This window comes from Hylobates moloch, unplaced genomic scaffold (assembly GCF_009828535.3).
Source record: "Hylobates moloch isolate HMO894 unplaced genomic scaffold, HMol_V3 SCAFFOLD_5, whole genome shotgun sequence".
Classification (NCBI taxonomy): domain Eukaryota; kingdom Metazoa; phylum Chordata; class Mammalia; order Primates; family Hylobatidae; genus Hylobates; species Hylobates moloch.
The window spans coordinates 61,522,386-61,543,937 of NW_026652280.1; the positions used below are offsets into that span (position 1 = coordinate 61,522,386).

Genomic DNA, 21,552 nt, shown 5'->3' on the forward strand with positions numbered 1-21,552 from the left:
CTTGAACTCCCGACCTCAGGTGATCCACCCTCCTCGGCCTCCCAAAGTGCTGGGATTACAGGCGTAAGCCACCCCGCCTGGCCCACAGCAAAGCTTCATTCACTTAACAAGTCATGGCCAACAGCGTCTGGTTAGCTCACAGAGGCCATAGTTTATCTGTGGAGTCTGGTAACCATACCACTCACGACCCTGTACATTAATTAGATGCAGCAGGTCATCTCAAATACATAGCTCTCTCCAACACCCCTTAGAATACAACACTTGGGTGGTGATTTTATTTAACATTCTGGTACTTCATCCCAAAAAGAAACTGGTAGAGATTGGTGTAACTCAACAATAGGCAGAAAACCTACAAGAAAGTTTAAGACAGATGTCTAGCAGTGCCTGAACTGTTGAGAAGCAAAGGTGAGTAAATGCCTTAGTTTCAACAGAAAAAGAAAGTTCACAGTAGGACCTCAGAAGCAGAGGTTGTGAGATCACCTTTCAAGAACTGGAGTCAGTGATAGAGCTGGACGCTGAGCTGCAGCAGCCTCTGGGAATTGGTGGGGCTGTGGCTTGTCCTGTCTTGCCGCCCCCCGCGTGTACTCGGAAACTGTTAGGTGGTGCCTAAGGCAGAGTTGGGCAAAGAAAGAAGAGAATCAGCGTTCATTTCCCCCTGGACTCTCTAAGTCCATGGAGGTGGTGGCGGAATGGCCCTGCCTTGCCCGAGGAGGAAATTCGAGTCGAGCCCCCACTCCTCTCCCCGCGGGACTGATAAACATGTCCCTCATTCACCCCGGGAGGCTGGCACCCAGGCACGACGCGAGGACAGCCAGACTCGCCGACTGCGGCCGCGTCCCGAGGGTCCGGGAGCGAGCCTGTTGGAAGGTGGGAGGCGGAGTTGCTCGGCATCTGGGAAGAGACCAAAGGAATGAGTAATTGGAAATTCTGTAACATAGACCCTTATCCCAAACCCTTTAGCTCTTCCACCCCGAGCCCCCTGCCGAGAAGTGAAGGGACTGGAGACAGGGAGACGTAGTGGAGGGAGAGTCACGTTTCGGAGAGGGAAGTGAAATAAAGAGGGCGGCACCCGGGGGGACCCGTGCGTCATTGAGGGACCGAGGAGAAGCGCAGGGCGCACAGGGCTGCAAAAGGAGAAGTAGGAACGAGAAGCCGGAGGGGGCGGCCGCGGAGCGCTGGTTGGAGCGCCGCGAAGCGCCCGAGCCTCCTGCCTTCGCGGGCGGCGCCCTGGCCGCCGGCAGCCTTGTGGCCGGTGCCCCGATCCGCCGCGCTCCGGACCCGGGCAGGCGCGGCGCGCCCGCTGCGCGCAGGATGTGGCAGCTGAGATGGCCTTGGCCCCGCGCGCCCTGGCGCTGGGCGCTGGCGCTGCTGGCCCTGGGCGGCGCGGGGCTGTGCCACGCCGGCCCGCAGCCCGGGTATCCCGCGCGGCCCAGCGCCAGGAACAAGTAAGTGCGCGCCCCTCGGCTGGCCCCAAACCGCCTACTCCTCCCCGGCCCCCAGTTGAGCCCCGGAGCTGCCCTGCCAAAGACGACGAGCGGCAGCCGGGGGTCTCCCTTGGACTTCCCCGGGCGGCTCCTTCTCCGGGGAACCGCGCGCTCCGCAGCCGGCGCCTCAGGCGGAGCTGACTCCGGGGGCGTGGGCGCAGAGAGTGTCCCGCAGACCCGGGTGATCCGAAAACGACTCCCAGGAATTCCAGGAACCCCTGGGACCATGGATGCTTTTCTTTCCCGTCTTGGTCGGGTCCAGGCGCGCGCTCTCCAGAGGCGCACCCGGGCACCCTCCGGCGTCTGCTCTGTGAAGCTCCCGCCTCCGCAGAGGGCGACGGCCCCCCCGACCCTCGCTCGGTCTGGTGCTGCTGCCGTCCCCTCTCCCCTGGCCTCATTGTTCTCCGGGTTTACACCGTGCCCTTCTCCCTCTCTCTCCTGCACCCCAGGAACTGGTGCGCCTACATCGTGAACAAGAATGTGAGCTGCTCTGTGCTGGAGGGAAGTGAGAGTTTTATTCAGGCTCAGTACAACTGTGCCTGGAACCAGATGCCCTGTCCGTCCGCACTGGTGTAAGTCCTGGAGCCGGGGAGCGGGCGGGGCGCGCCCGGGCCGGGGCGGTGGGGGTGGGGTGGGGTTGCCGCGCTGGTCTCCAGTCCTCCTGTAAATCTCTTCCAGATCCGGTGAAAACCCAGCAGCGGAAAAGCGCTCAGAGCGCTGCGCGGGGCACCGGCCACGCTGGGCTATTTAGGGAGTGTGTGCTGTCGGAGTGAGCGGGGAGGATGCGCACGCCTTGGGAGTGTGGGGTCGCGGGGGCAAAGGAGAGGATGAACAAAGCTCCCACTCCCACTTCTGTTTTTTTTTTTTCCTTTCAATGTTTGTTTCTAACATAAGGCAGCTGAATCTAATTGGATCCATATTGTGTGTTCTGGGGCACACAGAAGATTCCAAAATGTATACTGCTAAAGACTTTCCAGTATAGGATTCGCTGAGAGGTTTGGCTAAGTAGTGTTCTAAAACGAGTGAGTTCTGTCCGTATGTCCCCATAAAACGGAATCTTCCAGTTTTGTAGATGTCTAAGCTAAAACCTCAAGAACACTTTGCTTAAAAGTGTGGTTCCCCAGCATCCCTCCCCCCAACTTAGATTTGGAGATTCGCTAGAGATTGTGGGAGAGAATGGCCGTTAAAGACAGGCGGAAGAATTAATCATCTTTTTGCTTGTAAAGATTTCACCATCTTAAAAAAAAAAAAAAAAAAAACAGGAAGCAATGCAATAAAGTACAAATGCCGTTAAATACATGACACTCATTCAATTGCCATCAGGCAAGTCTTAGGGGTTTTGTGTCAGTCTGATATCGGAAGATGGGCCAGTGTGAATAAATGGCTGTTGAGGAACACATGTGATGGCTGAAATTAATTGTTTTCCACTAAGAATAAGTTGTTTGTCTTAGAGCACAGTTGTCATTACAGCGGAGAATAGTCAGTAGGCGGATCTGTCTTTGGCCAAACCAAGGGACAGACTGGAACTTGTACTCCAGGAAACCTTATTCCAGAGAACAGTAGATGAGCCTGAAGTCTTGTGGGAAGTGGTCGCTGGGTCCACCCCACGTGGGCTGCTGGAGGAGCTGCCAACAGGGTTCAGCTAATTCCTGCTCGGCAAAAACAAAGCAAAACAAACAGAAACTTAGACGAGGTCCCCATTTCCTAATATACAGTGGAAAACGCTGAAATTGAATGCCCAGCTAGGCTATCTCTTTGAGTTGGATACATTGTCAGAGAGATAAGGTACTGTCATCCAACCTTAATCTCTTAGTAAGATTGAGACCTCATCGTCTATGGCCAGCAGTCAGTGACATCAGAACCAAGCAAGGTTTTTACACTGTGGGAGTGATACAAACTAAGTATTCAACTCAGTTTGAATGCATTTGTTTAAAATTAGAATTGCGTTATTAGTCAGGAATATTTTATTCATCTTATACAAGAACTGCATATTGTGGCTTGCTATAACCTTAAAACTTACTGGTGACAATTCGGAGATAAATTAGTTTTTCATTTTGGGAAGTAATGCATTTTTGTTTAAAAGATGGCTTGTTTTTATTTTCTCAAATTATTTTAGCTGCTTGGAAAACCAAAGGATGATTTAATTGTTCTATTTGACCAAAACTCAGTGAAACTTGGTTGTCAGTGGGGAGTGAATCGCCTCCAGATTGGCAGGTTAATGCAAGGCAGTGGGAGTGCATTTTTGCCACCCAGTGAGTAGGACAACAGAATTGTTATAAAAAATGACAGATGTTTCTGTTGTTTTATTAAACAAAGCCAAAATAAGTGACCTGGGTGTTTTATTTCAATAATAATCATGTAAACAATTCAAGTGCATTTTTACATTTTAAGTACTGCACTGTAAGTGTGAAGTTTAAGAAACAAAGACAGACTGAGTTGATAAACCTGAAAACCTTGACATTCGCTTCAGCAGTAAATTCAGTATTGACCTTTTTCAATTTCTTTAGGGATGGAACAGACTGGTTTACCTTATTTTTCAACTGAGGAATGCTTCCTAAGGTTTCTTTTTTGTTTGTTTGTTTTGTTTTGAGACAGAGTCTTACCATGCCACCCAAGCTGGGGTGCAGTGGCATGATCTTGGCTCACTGCAACATCTGCCTTCTGGGTTCAAGCAACTCTCATTCCTCAGCCTCCCGAGTAGCTGGGACTACAGGTGCGTGCCACCATACCCAGCTAATTTTTTTTTTTTTTTTTTGTATTTTTAGTAGAGATAGGGTTTCAACATGTTGGCAAGGCTGGTCTCGAACTTGAGCTCAGACAATCCGCCCGCCTCAGCCTGCCAAAGTGCTAGGATTACAAGCGTGAGCCACCATGTCTGGCCCCTAAGTTTTGAGAATTGGTGGATGAATGAAGACAAAGGAAGGAACCTTCTTTTTATACTTAACAAGGAGGAATGGCTGCTTCACATGGAATTGCTCAGTGTTTTCTGAGGAATCCAGAAGCCTGAGTCACGGGGGACCTGTGGAAGGAAAGTTGAGGTTCTTTTTTATTATTATTGTTTTTTAGAGACAGGGTCTCACTGTGTCACCCAGGCTGGGGTGCAGTGGCACCATCATAGTTCACTGCAACCTCTAACTCTTCGGCTCAAGCGATCCTCCCACCTCAGCCTCCTGAGTAGCTGGGATTACAAGCACAAGTCACTGCATCCTGCTAGTTTTTTATTTTTATTTTTTTAGGGATGGGGTCTCACTGTGTTACCCAGGCTAGATAAAAAGGTTCTTCAGAAACTCACCCTAGAGTGACTGAGGGATAATTTGTGAGCAGTCTTGGAAGTACAGGGCTGGAGGTTGGCCAAGATGCTGGAGATAGAAACGCATTTATGCAGTTGAGAGTGACAGAGAGGTTGGCATCATTGAGGCCTTGACATGGTTGAGAAGAGCTGAGTTCTTAGGGACAGTGGAGGGGAAGGAAGAGGAAGAGCCAGGCAAGGAGAGAGAGTGAAGCAAAGATATTGGTGGAGGAAACACCATTTTAGAGACTCAGGAGAAGTCCTGGAGGCTTCAGGCTCCAGAAAGGCCATGGGTTAGTGAGCAGGAAGCAATTGTTTCTGCAGAAAGAGACCATTCAGGTCAGTGGGGTGCAGGCATTGTAATTTGTGTGAGATTGAGGGAGTGAGTCGTGAAGAAACTTAGTTATACAGAAAATGATATGATGGGAAAAAGGCTCTGATGGAAAAAAAAAAAAAAGGAGTTAGATAGTAGCCAAGCAGGTAAAGAATTACTTAGAGAGAGATCTGGGCCAGGCAGAGGGGCTCATGCCTGTAATCCCAACATTTTGGGAGGCCGAGGCGGGAGGATCACTTGAGCCCAAGAGTTTGAAATTAGCCTGGGCAATATAGTGTGACCCCATCCCTATAAAAAAAAAAAAAAAAAGCAGGGCATGGTGGTGCATACCTGTAGTCCCAGCTACTCGGGAGGCTGAGATAGAAGGATTGCTTGAGCCCAGGAGGTCGAGACTGCAGTGAGCTGTGATCATGTCACTGCGCTCCAGCCTGGGTGATAGAGTGAGACCCTGTCTCAAAACAGAGAGAGAGAGAGAGAGAGAGCACTCTGCCTATCTGGGGACAGAAGTAAAGTAGCCATAGAGAGAGTGCCCTGAGACTGAGGGTGAAACCTCTGGGAAATGGGGTGTGACGGAGGTACTCATTCAAATAACAGGAGGAGGGCTTCTGTGCCCAGCCATGTCATTGGGCCCTAACAGCCTCCTTAGCTGTAGAGACCGACTACAGGCCGCAGGTGCCTTGTCAGAAGGATTAGACAGTGCCCCGTTTACATGTATGAAAAGCCTTAGATTCCAGATTGTGAATTGGAATATTGTTATGTGAAACCAGGAACAGAAGGGGTTTTTATATAAGTGGGCATTTTAAGTAATCACTTTTCTGATACTATAAAGTACCTTCTATGTGCCAGGCCCCATGTTAGGGCTTTCCATTTCATATATTAGTTTATTTAGTTTCTGCAACAGCCCTTCGGGTTGAATGGTATTGTCTCCATTTTACCAAGGAGGAAACTGAGATGAGCCATTCCCTAAATTGCCTGTGATCACGTGAAGGTAGCCACTGAGCCGCCTGCTAATCCAGGGCTTTGCGGACTGCCCTCTGTCTCTATAGCAATTGAGAATGTGCCTGTTTGTTTGTCTTAGTGTGTGCTTTCGGTAGGTTGCACAGTACTCAACTACTAAGAGCATTTACACCTTCTTTCATAAAAGGCAATTCTCATATAAAAGTGTTGAGAATGCATGTCTGTGTGCATTCGCGCGTGTGTGTGCATGTGCATGCATGTGCCCTTAACCCTCTCTACTGTGCGTCATTTGCCTACAAAGCATGAACTATGTCATTTTTCACTCTATACAGTTTGTTGGCTTATTTTAATGAAACACTGGCAGATTGGACTGCTTAAAGTTGTTATTAGAGAGGCGAGAGTTATCGGATATACTGCATGGACCAGTGAGCTCGACCACTTCAGGACTTCCACACGTGTGTTCCTGAGCTCAGCTGCCAACATGAAACTTGTCACGGGAATGGTGTTAAATGCAGGCTTCCAGAAAAAGAATTTAAAGCCCATGCCCTAATGGTTGTGATACTAGTTTTGTGTGTAAGTAATTGTGCAAAAATTCGTTTTTTCTTTTTTGAGACAGAGTCTCGCTCTGTCGCCCAGGCTGGAGTGCAGTGGCACCATCTCGGCTCACTGCAACCTCCACCTCCTGGGTTCAAGTGATTCTCCTGCCTCAGCCTGCTGAGTAGCTGAGATTACAGGCCTGTACCACCAGACCCAGCTAATTTTTGTATTTTTAGTAGAGACAGGGTTTCACCATGTTGGCCAGGCTGGTCTCGAACTCCTGACCTCAAGTGATCCGCCTGCCTCGGCCTCCCAAAGTGCTGGGATTATAGGCGTGAGCCATTGCACCTGGCCTGCAATAATAATTCTTTAAACACCTATAAAGATTCGCCATCACTTAGGAATTTAAAATTGGGATGTCTTCTCTCTCTGTGTCTCTCTGTAGTGCACAGGTACTAGATGTGAGGAGGGCTGTGGATCCTCCGGGCACAGGATTGCTTCAACAAAACATGATTTGTCTTCCCTCCATAAATTCCTAAGGGTGGCTCAATAGAATCTGAGGAAGAGGAGAAGGAAAGGGGACCATCCCCTGGGAGATAAGGAGAGGATGCAGAAGGGACCTGTGGACTCTAAATAGCACATAACTGCACGCTAGGCATTTACCATTCAGTCCTAATTCCCAAGGTGGGTCTAAGGGTGCTTTTCCCATCCTGAGGTAATTGTTTTACTTTATACTTCTACATTAATGAAGCCAAATCTCTTAAAAATTTCATTGTATTGGGGAATTTTCCCAATTAATCCTAAAAACCCTTGGCAGCTTGAGCAGTCTGGTAGATTCTGCCATCCCCCAGCCCTTAGGACATTCCCAGCGATCGCCCGTCAGTGTGGTGGACGCAGCCTCTGAATCTGGACTCTCCGGAGCCGCTGTAAAGGTGGAGACGTTCTGCCTTGGTCATGGGCTGGTTTTAGGGACAGATAAGTGGAGACATGGAATTGGAGTGACTTGGAATTCTTCGAGGCACTGGGCGGGTTGACATCCGTGGGATTGAGGCTGACCGCAGTGAGAATATTTCCTTAAAGTGCATCGTGAGGATGTGACGAGCCCCCGCCACGTTCATTGTTTTCCATTCTTATAGCAACCCTCTGGGGTCATTGCCCCCATTTTACAGGAGGGCAAGTAGTTAGGAAGCAGCAGAGCCCGCCTCCAAACCCACGCCTGTTATTTTCAAACCTCACACTCCTCCCACTCCACACCCGGCAGCCCCTGGAGGTCTCAACCCACGGCCGGGCTGAGCACCCTGAGGGTGCATGTGTGATGCCTACCGCAACGGGTGCTACATTGCCAGCCTCCCTGGCAGGGTGGAAAGGCAGGAGGGAAGGGCCTGACATTTCTTACAGCCTCCAATACCTATTGGTAGTGTTTGGATGTACAGCTGGTAGAAAACAGCACCATGTTTCTTCTCTTTATTGGACTGGCATTGTTTCTTGCTTCCAGATTGTCCCATCACCTCCTGCTGAGCCTGATGGTTTTAGTATTGGGGGCTTTGGGAGGTGTCCGGTCCACAGATAGGCTGCATTGTTGGTGAAGACATCCAAGGACCCCAGAGGTGAGACAGGATTATTCCCTCTGAGTTTACTTTGCCTCCCAACTCAGGGCTGAGTTTCTGTAGGGCCCAGAGTTTTCTCTTTCTAACACCACACACTGACTTGGGCTTATCAGCATCTGGCCACCTCCCCCTCAGCCCCTCGAGGCCTGTGTTGTATCTTGGTGGAATTTTTCCTATTAGCTCTTTTTCTAAAAGGATCTTACCAGTTGGGGGAGGGATCTGGGCGGGGTCAACACAGAGCCTGTGCTGCTGAGATAATGCCTGCCAGGAATTTGCAGCAGGTGTTGAGTTCTGTTGCGTTCAGAACACCTCTAATCCTCCTCAGGTTCCAAGGGGAGCAGATGGTTGTTCAGTTGGCAGAAAATTTGTCTATTAGGGAGTAACCTCAGCCAGGAAATGTGGCTTAAAACACACACACACACAACATTTGGCTGGGCGTGGTGGCTCATGCCTTTAATTCCAGCACTTTGGGAGGCTGAGGCAAGAGGATTGCTTGAGCCCAGGAGTTCAACACCAGCCTGATTAACATAGTGAGACCTTGTCTCTACAAAAAGTAGAATAAACTAGCTGGGTATGGTGGTACGTGCCTGCAGTCCCAGCTACTAGAGAGGCTGAGGCGGGAGGATTGCTTGAGCCTGGGAGTTGAAGGCTGCAGTGAGCCATGATTGCACTACTGCATTCCAGCTTGGGTGACAGAGTCAAAAACAAAACAAACAAATAAAAAAAACCCAGAACAGAACATGTAAGGCTGCGGGGATCGGGGGAAAGAAAATGAGGACTTACATCTTCTAGAGCCAGTTTTCTGTTTTCCACATCTCCAGGAACAGAATAACTTTCAGTTCAAAACGTACCTTTTGTGTACAGCTTTGGGGGAATTTTTTTTCCTTCAGCTTTTAAACAAAAGTTTCGCCATCAATTGGCTGTAAGGAGGCTTGTTCCTTGGCATCGAAGGTAACTTGGAGTCAGCTGAGGAAGACTGAGCTCGTGTCAGAGACTCCTGCACGGGAGGGCTGGAATCCCAGGCGCTCAGCCCTCGAGAGCTGCAGACTGTTGGGGTTTCATTCTTATCGGCCCCTTGGGGCTCTCCTAGAATCCAGACCTTCTTTCGGTTTCTGATTCTCTTTTCTGTCTCTTACTACGCCCGCCTCGGCCTCCCAAAGTGCTGGGATTACAGGCTTGAGCCACCGCGCCCGGCCCATTATTTTATTCTTATCACGAGTTCAGCCAGGAGACTAGGCAGGGCCGAGACTGGGGTCTTGGAAAAAGAACTTCGTGCTTAGGGGTTACACTTTCTACCTTTGTCTTACAGAACAGTGAATAGCATTCAAACAGAGGTAATGGCCTTACGAAAAACAGCCTGCTTTTTGTTAGAACTTGTCTTCATTAAGCTCTGTAACTGGTCTTCCTCTGTTGATGTGTTCCACCCACGTTGGCACGTGGTATATGAGTTAAAATCCTGAGGTAGCTGGAAAAGGGGAGGCAGGTGGGGGCAGGCTGTAGAGAACGGCAAACGGGTAGGAGCTCCATCCAGGTTGGGTGGGTGGCTGACGTGCTTAGGAAGAGGAGACAGAAGAGTTGGCCTACAGCCTGACATCTCCCACTACCAAGCTGTGTGACCACAGGCAAGTCACTTAGCCCTTCTGAGGCACACTTTCCTCACGTCTACATGACGGGGTTGTGGGGAGGAGGCCCAAGGACGGGAACACAGCTGACAGAACTTTTAAAAATTGCGCCGTCACACTAACGTAAGGCATACCTAGCAGGCACGTCTGGTGAACACTCACCGTTTTCATTGTTTGTCGGTTTGGAATGTTATTGCCTCACAGGTGATCTTATCTTTGAAGACTTTGGGTTTGAAGTTAATGCTTACTGACACATTGGAGAAAGGCTAAAATGCTCACGGTTGAAATCGTTAAATTCAGTGAATTAAGATAATAATGACACTGGCTTGCCTAAGATGAACTTTAAGTGAAGCTCAGCTGGGCACGGTGGTATGTTTTTGTGATTCCAGCTACTTGGGAGGCTGAGGCGGGAGGATCGCTTGAGTCCAGGAGTTCGAATCCAGCCTGGGCAACATAGACCCCCCTCTCTAAAAAGTAAAATAAAATTTAAATGTAAAAAAGAATTAAGTGAAATTCTTAGAAATTGCATTGGAAGCCAAGCCAGCAGTGCAGTCTCTTTGGGGGAAATGCACATAAGTGATTGTGGTCAAAGTCAATGCTGCAGGAGCCTGTGGGCATTTCTTACTGGTTCTGCAGGTGTCTGTGTGCCTGGAGTATGTCAGTAAGGAAAGGTTAGCTAGATGTTGGATGTTGCTGTGAGTGGTGGTAAACTAGTGCCAATCCCCAGGTGATCTACCCCACAGCCACTAATGTGTTCCTTGAATTCTTTTAGAAAAAAATCCTCTTCCTCATGTGCCTAATATTAAGTTGTTACTAACATGTGCTGCGTGTACATAATGAAGTAGGTGCCGCATCCAACAGTTACACAGAACTTTACATCCTGTTTTTAAAAATCGAAAGCGGGTAAACTATACCAGTGGTGAGATTCCTTCTAGTCTGCCACACAAATGTTCTGATTTATTGTTGGCTGCGTGACTTTTTTACTGCTCAGCGTTAACTACTTCCATCCTTGATGAAGTAGTTTTCTTGGCTTAAAAATAACAACAAACCACTTGATAACATGGTACAGCCGAGCATGATTTCTCCTTACAAAGAACCATTTTCCTGGGAGAATCGAGGGAGGAGCCCCTTATTTTTCAACATGACAGCAGTTCACACTGAAGGAAAAATAATGAAATGACTAAAACTAAACGTGCCAATAGTTTTCTTCTTTCCTTCCTGTTTTAAAATGGTGATGGGGGCTGAAACAAAGTAGGGAGCATTCAAATGAGCCAAATTCCTGGTTCGAAAATACTGTAAAAGCAAACGTTTCTGGGTGTGTCACTTAGAAGGACCCAGAAGGACTCAGCTGCCCTTTTTTTGTTCCACCTAAGAAAATATTAGAAGATGAGGGAATACGCCTAAGAATTACTCTTTGCAGTGTCAGCCTTTCAGGACAATGTATTTTATTATGTGTTTGGTTAAAAGAAGTTTGGTTAAAGAAAAACAGTGTAGGTGAAGCTTTTTAAGTGGATTATTTCAATGGAAGAATTTGCTGAGACTTTGCAGCTGTTCCTCAACTTTTCCCATCTGTGCACCTTTGTGACTGCACAGGTTCTGCCTAATGCGTGGCCTTCATTAGCTTATGTTTTACAGAGATTTACTCTCAGTCCATCAGAAGACAAGGCACAAGATGTTTCCCTCTTACTTGAAGTGGTTTCCCTGCATCTGCTCGACAGGGATGTTGTGAGAGGATAATGAGGTAAAGACCTAAATGTGTTTTCTAAACCATAGTGGTGACAGTGCTGCTTGTTTTTCTGCTAACTGAAGCTTTTCCACATATCTTGAAACGGAGGAGGAAAGCCGAGGGGGTGATTGCAACAGAACTTAGGGCGTGGGACGAGTTTCGCAATCCAGCCCTTCTTGGGGAGAACCTCTCTCCATTAAAGCGACTCTGGCTTGCCTTTAGCCTTTGAATGAAGGACTGGGGCAGGGAGGCATGGTCAAGCCTTTCTTAATATTTCACACATTCCAGAACCTTGAGTCCGGTCTGTTGTGCTGACGGTGCTCAGGCCTGGTTTATGTCAGGCATCTCTGACCTTGGAGATTTGGGGCAGCTTTCAGCAGGAGCAGCAGCCTGCCGGTGCCAGGAAGCAAGGTCAGGGCCCCCACTCCGCCACGATGGGCAATGCGCCCTTTCCCATCACAACAAGTTTCATCACCTCCTGGCCACTCTCAAGATTTGCGAGTCATTCTGTTGCATTGTTGCTGAAAATAACTGGCAAGGCAAGGCACAGATCTCCTTCTCACGGCCGGTGCAGGGGGAAAGCAGAAATGCCACTGTATCTCGTGTTTGGAACCAAAGAGCAAAGCACTTTCTAGAAACTCCTTGTCAGAATCTTTACCAGAAAATGAGTAATCCCAATTAGGAAGCGCTTTTTGTTGTATTTTCCTTTTTGTTTATTTTTTTTATTTCCATAGGTTTTTGGGGAATGGCTGATATTTGGTTACATGAGTAAGTTCTTTAGTGGTGATTTGTGAGATTTTGGTGCACCCATCACTTAAGCAGTATACAACGAACCCAATTTGTAGTTTTTTTATTTCTCACCCCCTTCCCACCCTTTTCCCCTGAGTCCCCAAAGTCCATTGTGTCATTCTTAGGCCTTTGCATCCTCATAGTTTTGCTCTCACTTATGAGTGAGAACATAATGTTTGGTTTTCCATTTCTGAGTTATTTCACTCCAATTCCATCCAGCTTGCTGTGAATACCATTAATTCATCCCTTTTTATAGCTGAGTAGTATTCCATTGTATATATATATATTCCACAGTTTCTTTCTTTTTTCTCTTTCTTTTCTTTCTTCTGATTCTCACTCTGTTACCCAGGCTCTGGAGGGCAGTGGCACCATCTCGGCTCACTGCAACCTCCACCTGCTGAGTTCAAGTGATTGTCCCACCTCAGCCTCCCGAGTAGCTGGGATTACAGGTGCCCGCCACCATGCCAGGCTAATTTTTGTATTTTTAGTTGAGACAGGGTTTCACCATGTTGGCCAGGCTGGTCTCGAACTCCTGACCTCAAGTGATCCACCCACCCCAGCCTCCCAAAGTGTTGGGATTACAGGCGTGAGCCACCACACCCGGCCCTATACCACAGTTTCTTTATCCACTTGTTGATTGACGGACATTTGGGTTGGTTCCACGTTTTTGCAATTGCAAATTGTGCTGCTGTAAACGTGCATGTGTAAGTATCTTTTTCATATAATGACTTCTTTTTCTCTGGGTAGATACCCAGTAGTGGGGTTGCTGGATCAAATGGAAGTTCTACTTTTAGTTCTTTAAGGAACCCCCACACTGTTTTGCATAGTGGTTGGGCTAGTTTACATTCCCATCAGCAGTGTAGAAGTGTTCCCTTTTCACCACATGCACGCCAATATCTATTATTTTTAAATTTTTTTGACTATGGCCATTCTTGCGGGAGTAAGGTGGTATCGCATTGTGGTTTTGATTTTCATTTCTCTGATCATTAGTAACACTGAGGATTTTTTCATATGTTTTTTGGCCATCTGTACATCTTCTTTTGAGAATTGTCCATTCATGTCCTTAGCCTGCTTTTTGATGGGATTGTTTTCTTCTTGCTAATTTGTTTGAGTTTGTTACAGATTCTGGATATTAGTCTTTTGTCAGATGTATAGATTGTGAAGATTTTCTCCTACTCTGTGGGTTGTCTGTTTACCTTGCTGACCGTTCCTTTTGCCTTGCAAAAGCTCCTTAGTTTAATTAAGTCCCACCTATTTATCTTTGTTTTTGTTGCATTTGCTTTTGCGTTCTTGGTCATGAAGTCTTTGCCTAAGCCAATCTCTAGAAGGGCTTTTCCAATGTTATCTTCTAGAATTTTTATAGTTTCAGGTCCTAGATTTAAGACCTTGATCCACCTTGAGTTGATTTTTGTATAAGGTGAGACATGAGGATCCAGTTTCATTCTTCTACATGTGGCTTGCCAGTTATCCCAGCACCATTTGTTAAACAGGGTGTCCTTTCCCCACTTTGTTTTTGTTTCCTTTATTGAATATCAATTGGCTGTAAGTATTTGGGTTTATATCTGGGTTCTCTATTGTGTTCCATTGGTCTATGTGCCTATTTTTATACCAGTACTATGCTGTTTTGGTGACTATGGCTTTATAGTATAGTTTGAAGTCAGATAATGTGATGCCTCTAGATTTGTTCTTTTTGCTTAGTTTTGCTTTGGCTATGTGGGCTCTTTTTTGGTTCCATATGAATTTTAGGATTTTTTCCAGTTCTGTAAAGAATGATGGTGGTATTTTGATGGGAGTTGCATTGAATTTGTAGACTGCTTTTGGCAGTATGGTCATTTTCACAATACTGATTCTACCCATCCATGAACATGGTGTGTGTTTCCATTTGTTTATGTCATCTATGATTTCTTTTTTTTTTCTACTTTAAGTTTTAGGGTACATGTGTACAATGTGCAGGTTTGTTACATATGTATACATGTGCCATGTTGTTTTTCTGCACCCATTAACTTGTCATTTAACATTAGGTATATCTCCTAATGCTATCCCTCCCCCCTCCTCCCACCCCACAACAGGCCCCAGTGTGTGATGTTCCCCTTCCTGTGTCCATGTGTTCTCATTGTTCAATTCCCACCTGTGAGTGAGAACATGTGGTGTTTGGATTTTTGTCCTTGTGATAGTTTGCTGAGAATGATGGTTTCCAGCTTCATCCATGTCCCTACAAAGGACATGAACTCATCATTTTTTATGGCTGCATAGTATTCCATGGTGTATATGTGCCACATTTTCTTAATCCAGTCTATCGTTGTTGGACATTTGGCTTGGCTACAAGTCTTTGCTGTTGTGAATAGTGCCGCAATAAACATACATGTGCATGTGTCTTTATAGCAGCATGATTTATAATCCGTTGGGTATATACCCAGTAATGGGATGGCTGGGTCAAATGGTATTTCTAGTTCAAGATCCCTGAGGAATCGCCACACTGTCTTCCACAATGGTTGAACTAGTTTACAGTCCCACCAACAGTGTCAAAGTGTTCTTATTTCTCCACATCCTCTCCAGCACCTGTTGTTTCCTGACTTTTTAATGATGGCCATTCTAACTGGTGTGAGATGGTATCTCATTGTGGTTTTGATTTGCATTTCTCTGATGGCCAGTGATGATGAACATTTTTGCACGTGTCTTTTGGCTGCATAAATGTCTTCTTTTGAGAAGTGTCTGTTCATATCCTCTGCCACTTTTTGATGGGGTTGTTTGTTTTTTTCTTGTAAATTTGTTTGAGTTCATTGTAGATTCTGGATATTAGCCCTTTGTCAGATGAGTAGATTGCAAAAATTTTCACCCATTCTGTAGGTTGCCTGTTCACTCTGATGGTAGTTTCTTTTGCTGTGCAGAAGCTCTTTAGTTTAATTATATCCCGTTTGTCAATTTTGGCTTTTGTTGCCATTTATTTTGGTATTTTAGACATGAAGTCCTTGCCCATGCCTATGTCCTGAATGGTATTGCCTAGGTTTTCTTCTAGGGTTTTTATGGTTTTAGGTCTAACATTTAAGTCTTTAATCCATCTTGAATTAATTTTTGTGTAAGCTGTAACGAAGGGATCCAGTTTCAGCTTTCTCCATATGGCTAGCCAGTTTTCCCAGCACCGTTCATTAAATAGGGAATCTTTTCCCCATTTCGTGTTTTTGTCAGGTTTGTCAAAGATCAGATAGTTGTAGATACGTGGCATTATTTCCGAGGGCTCTGTTCTGTTCCATTGGTCTATATGTCTGTTTTGGTACCAGTACCATGCTGTTTTGGTTACTGTAGCCTTGTAGTATAGTTTGAAGTCAGGTAGTGTGATGCCTCCAGCTTTGTTCTTTTGGCTTAGGATTGACTTGGCAATGCAGGCTCTTTTTTGGTTCCATATGAACTTCAAAGTAGTTTTTTCCAATTCTGTGAAGAAAGTCATTGGTAGCTTGATGGGAATGGCATTGAATCTATAAAGTACCTTGGGCAGTATGGCCATTTTCACGATATGTATTCTTCCTACCCATGAGCATGGAATGTTCTTCCGTTTGTTTGTATCCTCTTTTATTTCATTGAGCAGTGGTTTGTAGTTCTCCTTGAAGAGGTCCTTCACATCCCTTGTAAGTTGGATTCCTAGGTATTTTATTCTCTTTGAAGCAATTGTGAATGGGAGTTCACTCATGATTTGACTCTCTGTTTGTGTTATTGGTGTGTAAGAATGCTTGTGATTTTTGTACGTTGATTTTGTATCCTGAGACTTTGCTGAAGTTGCCTGTCAGCTTAAGGAGATTGTGGGCTGAGACAATGGGGTTTTCTAGATATACAATCATGTCATCTGCAAACAGGGACAATTTGACTTCCTCTTTTCCTGATTGAATACCGTTTATTTCCTTCTCCTGCCTGATTGCCCTGGCCAGAACTTCCAACACTATGTTGAATAGGAGTGGTGAGAGAGGGCATCCCTGTCTTGTGCCAGTTTTCAGAGGGAATGCTTCCAGTTTTTGCCCATTCAGTATGATATTGGCTGTGGGTTTGTCCTAGATAGCTCTTATTATTTTGAGATACGTCCCATCAATACCTAATTTATTGAGAGTTTTTGGCATGCAGGTTGTTGAATTTTGTCAAAGGCCTTTTCTGCAGCTATTGAGATAATCATGTGGTTTTTGTCGTTGGCTGGATTATGTTTATTGATTTTTGTATGTTGAACCAGGCTTGCATCCCAGGGATGAAGCCCACTTGATCATGGTGGATAAGCTTTTTGATGTGCTGCTGGATTCAGTTTGCCAGTATTTTACTGACGATTTTTGCATCGATGTTCATCACGGATATTGATCTAAAATTCTCTTTTTTTGTTGTGTCTCTGCCAGGCTTTGGTATCAGGATGATGCTGGCCTCATAAAATGAGTTAGGGAGGATTCCCTGTTTTTCTATTGATTGGAATAGTTTCAGAAGGAATGGTACCAGCTGCTCCTTGTACATCTGGTAGAATTCGGCTGTGAATCCATCTGGTCCTGGAATTTTTTTGGTTGGTGAGTTATTATTGCCTCAATTTCAGAGCCTGTTATTGGTCTATTCAGAGATTCAACTTCTTCCTGGTTTAGTCTTGGGAGGGTGTATGTGTCCAGGAATTTATCCATTTCTTCTAGATTTTCTAGTTTATTTGCATAGAGGTGTTTTTAGTATTCTCTGTTGGTAGATTGTATCTCTGTGGGATCGGTGGTGATATCCCCTTTGTCATTGTTTATTGCATCTATTTGATTCTTCTCTCTTTTCTTTATTAGTCTTGCTGGCGGTCTATCAATTTTGTTAATCTTTTCAAAAAACCACCTCCTGGATTCATTGATTTTTTGAAGGTTTTTTTGTGTCTCTATTTCCTTCAGTTCTGCTCTGATCTTAGTTATTTCTTGCCTTCTGCTAGCTTTTGAATATGTTTGCTCTTGCTTCTCTAGTTCTTTTAATTGTGATGTTAGGGTGTCAATTTTAGATCTTTCCTGCTTTCTCTTGTGGGCATTTAGTGCTGTAAATTTCCCTCTACACACTGCTTTGAATGTGTCCCAGAGATTGTGGTATGTTGTGTCTTTGTTCTCGTTGGTTTCAAAGAACATCTTTATTTCTGCCTTCATTTCGTTATGTACCCAGTAGTCATTCAGGAGCAGGTTGTTCAGTTTCCATGTAGTTGAGCGGTTTTGAGTGAGTTTCTTAATCCTGAGTTCTAGTTTGATTGCACTGTGGTCTGAGAGACAGTTTGTTATAATTTCTGTTCTTTTACATTTGCTGAGGAGTGCTTTACTTCCAACTATGTGGTCAATTTTGGATAGGTGTGATGTGCTGAGAAGAATGTGTATTCTGTTGATTTGGGGTGGAGAGTTCTGTAGATGTCTATTAGGTCTGCTTGGTGCAGAGCTGAGTTCAATTCCTGGATATCCTTGTTGACTTTCTGTCTCGTTGATCTGTCTAATGTTGACAATGGGGTGTTAAAATCTCCCATTATTATTGTGTGGGAGTCCAAGTCTCTTTGTAGGTCTCTAAGGACTTGCTTTATGAATCTGGGTGCTCCTGTATTGGGTGCATATATATTTAGGATAGTTAGCTCTTCTTGTTGAATTGATCCCTTTACCATTATGTAATGGCCTTCTTTGTCTCTTTTGATCTTTGTTGGTTTAAAGTCTGTTTTATCAGAGACTAGGATTGCATCCTCTGGCTTTTTTTGTTTTCCATTTGCTTTGTAGCTCTTCCCCCATCCCTTTATTTTGAGCCTATGTGAGATCTCTGCACGTGAGATGGGTTTCCTAAATACAGCACACTGATGGATCTTGACTCTTTATCCAATTTGCCAGTCTGTGTCTTTTAGTTGGAGCATTTAGCCCATTTGCATTTAAGGTTAATATTGTTATGTGTGAATTTGATCCTGTCGTTATGTTGTTAGCTGGTTATTTTGCTCGTTAGTTGAATGCAGTTTCTTCCTAGCCTCGATGGTCTTTACAATTTGGCATGTTTTTGCAGTGGCTGATACTGGTTGTTCCTTTCCATGTTTAGTGCTTCCTTCAGGAGCTCTTTTAGGGCAGGCCTGGTGGTGACAAAATCTCTCAGCATTTGCTTCTCTGTAAAGTATTTTATTTCTCCTTCACTTATGAAGCTTAGTTTGGCTGGATATGAAATTCTGGGTTGAAAATTCTTTTCTTTAAGAATGTTGAATATTGGCCCCCACTCTCTTCTGGCTTGTAGAGTTTCTGCCGAGGGATCAGCTATTAGTCTCATGGGCTTCCCTTTGTGGGTAACCTGACCTTTCTCTCTGGCTGCCCTTAACATTTTTTCCTTCATTTCAACTTTGGTGAATCTGACAATTATGTGTCTTGGAGTTCCTCTTCTTGAGGAGTCTCTTTGTGGTATTTTCCATATTTCCTGAATTTGAATGTTGGCCTGCCTTGCTAGATTGGGGAAGTTCTCCTGGATGATATCCTGAAGAGTGTTTTCCAACTTGGTTCCATTCTCCCCATCACTTTCAGGTACACCAGTCAGACATAGATTTGGTCTTTTCACATAGTCCCATATTTCTTGGAGGCTTTGTTTGTTTCCTTTTACTGTTTTTTCTCTAAACTTCTCACTTTATTTCATTCATTTGATCTTCCATCGCTGATACCCTTTCTTCCAGTTGATCGAATTGGCTACTGAGGCTTGTGCATTCGTCACGTAGTTCTCATGCCGTGGTTTTCAGCTCCATCAAGTCCTTTAAGGACTTCTCTGCATTGGTTATTCTAGTTAGCCATTTGTCTAATTTTTTTTTAAGGTTTTTAACTTCTTTGCTATGGGTTCGAACTTCCTCCTGTAGCTCAGAGTAGTTTGATCGTCTGAAGCCTTCTTCTCTCAACTCATCAAAGTCATTCTGCATCCAGCTTTGTTCCGCTGCTGGTGAGGAGCTGTGTTCCTTTGGAGGAGGAGAGGCAATCTGAGTTTTAGAGTTTCCAGTTTTTCTGCTCTGTTTTTTTCCCGTCTTTGTGGTTTTATCTACCTTTGCTCTTTGATGGTGACATACAGTTGGGGTTTTTGTGTAGATGTCCTTTCTGTTTGTTAGTTTTCCTTCTAACAGTCAGGACCCTCAGCTGCAGGTCTGTTGGAGTTTGCTGGAGGTCCACTCCAGACCCTGTTTGCCTGGGTATCAGCAGTGGAGGCTGCAGAACAGTGGATATTGGTGAACAGTAAATGTTGCTGGCTGATCGTTCCTCTGGAAGTTTTGTCTCAGAGGAGTACCCAGCCATGTAAGGTGTCAGTCTGCCCCTACTGGGGGGTGCCTCCCAGTTAGGCTACTCGGGAGTCAGGAACCCACTTGAGGAGGCAGTCTCCCTGTTCTCAGATCTCCAGCTGTGTGCTGGGAGAACCACTACTCTCTTCAAAGCTGTCAGACAGGGACATTTAAGTCTGCAGAGGTTTCGGCTGCCTTTTGTTTGGCTATGCCCTGCCCCCAGAGGGGGAATCTACAGAGGCAGGCAGGCCTCCTTGAGCTGTGGTGGGCTCCACCCAGTTCGAGCTTCCCGGCCACTTTGTTTACCTACTCAAGCCTCGGCAATGGTGGGCGCCCCTCCCCCAGCCTCGCTGCCGCCTTGCAGTTTGATCTCAGACTGCTGTGCTAGCAATGAGCGAGACTCCGTGGGCGTAGAAACTTCTGAGCCTGGCACAGGATATAATCTGCTGTGTGCCTTTTGCTAAGACTGTTGGAAAAGTGCAGTATTAGGGTGGGAGTGACCTGATTTTCCAGGTGCTGTCTGTCACCCCTTTCTTTGACTAGGAAAGGGAATTCCCTGACCCCTTGCGCTTCCCGGGTGAGGCGATGCCTCGCCCTGCTTCGGCTCATGCTGGGTGCGCTGCACCCACTGTCCGACACTCCCCAGTGAGATGAACCCAGTACCTCAGTTGGAAATGCAGAAATCACGTGTCTTCTGCGTCACTCACGCTGGGAGCCGTAGACTGGAGCTGTTCCTATTCGACCATCTTGGCTCCTCCCCCTCTATTATTTCTTTCAGCAGTGTTTTGTAGTTTTCCTTGTGGAGGTCTTTTACCTTCTTGGTTAGGTATATTCCTAAGTTTTGTTTTTGTATCTATTGTGAAAGGGGTCGAGTTTGTGATTTGATTCTCAGCTTGGTCACTGTTGGTGTATATCAGAACTACTGATTTGTGTACATTAATTTTGTATCTTGAAACTGCTGAATTCACTTATCAGTTCTAGGAGCTTTTTGGAGGAGTCTTTAGGGTTTTCTAGGTATATAATCATATCATCAGCAAACAGTGACAGTTTGACTTTCTCTTTACAGATTTGGATGCCCTTTATTTCTTTCTCATCTGATTGCTCTGGCTAGGACTTCCAGTACTATGTTGAATAGAGCAGTGGTGAGAGTGGGCATCATTGTCTTATTCCGTTTCTCAGAGGGAATGCTTTCAACTTTTCCCTGTTCAGTATTATACTGGCTGTAGGTTTGTCATAGATGGCTTTTATTACATGGACGTATGTCTCGTGTATGCCAATTTTGCTGAGGATTTTAATCATAAAGCAATACTGGATTTTATTAAATGCTTTTTCTGCATCTATTGAGATGATCATGTGATTTTTGTTTTTAATTTGGTTTATGTGGTATATCACATTTATTGACTTGCATATGTTAAACCATCCCTGCATCCCTGGTATGAAACCCACTTAATATGGTGGCTTATCTTTTTGATATGCTGTTGGTTTGGTTAGCTAGTATTTTGTTAAGGATTTTTGCATCTATGTTCATCAGGGATGTTGGTCTGTAGTTTTCTTTTTTTGTTATGTCCTTTGCTGGTTTTGGTATTAGGAGGATACTGGCTTCACAGAATGATTTAGGGAGGTTCCCTCTTTCTCTGTCGTGGAATAGTGTCCATAGGATTGGTATCAATTCTTCTTTAAATGTCTGGTAGGATTCAGCTGTGAATCCATCTGGTCCTGGACTTTTTTCTTGTTGTATTTTCAAAATGGTAACATACATCTGTGATGTTTTGTGTTATTTTACACAATATGTCAGTTTGAAGGGAGTTATTTTGTTTTTTAAATCCTGTTTGGCTTTCTTCCTTAATCATTGATCCAATACCTTTAAAAGAACAAAAAGTAAATATTAGACCTGAGTTCTCAATAGGCAGGCAGAAACAATTTGTTATGTGTTGAAGAGTAATCTGATACATTTTTAAAAAACC

At 45.2% G+C, this 21,552-nt stretch overlaps 1 protein-coding gene across 2 annotated transcripts in view; it reads left to right on the forward strand.

The window, feature by feature from the left end:
• Nucleotides 1–1,311: 1,311 nt before the first annotated feature.
• EMILIN2 (elastin microfibril interfacer 2) overlaps nt 1,312–21,552 on the forward strand; it is a 66,554-nt gene continuing 46,313 nt past the window's right edge. For both annotated transcript variants that reach the window (XM_058438575.1, XM_058438576.1), the window contains exons 1-2: nt 1,312–1,445; nt 1,934–2,056. In XM_058438575.1, the coding sequence (XP_058294558.1) occupies nt 1,312–1,445; nt 1,934–2,056 (257 nt within the window). The remainder of the gene's footprint in view (nt 1,446–1,933; nt 2,057–21,552) is intronic.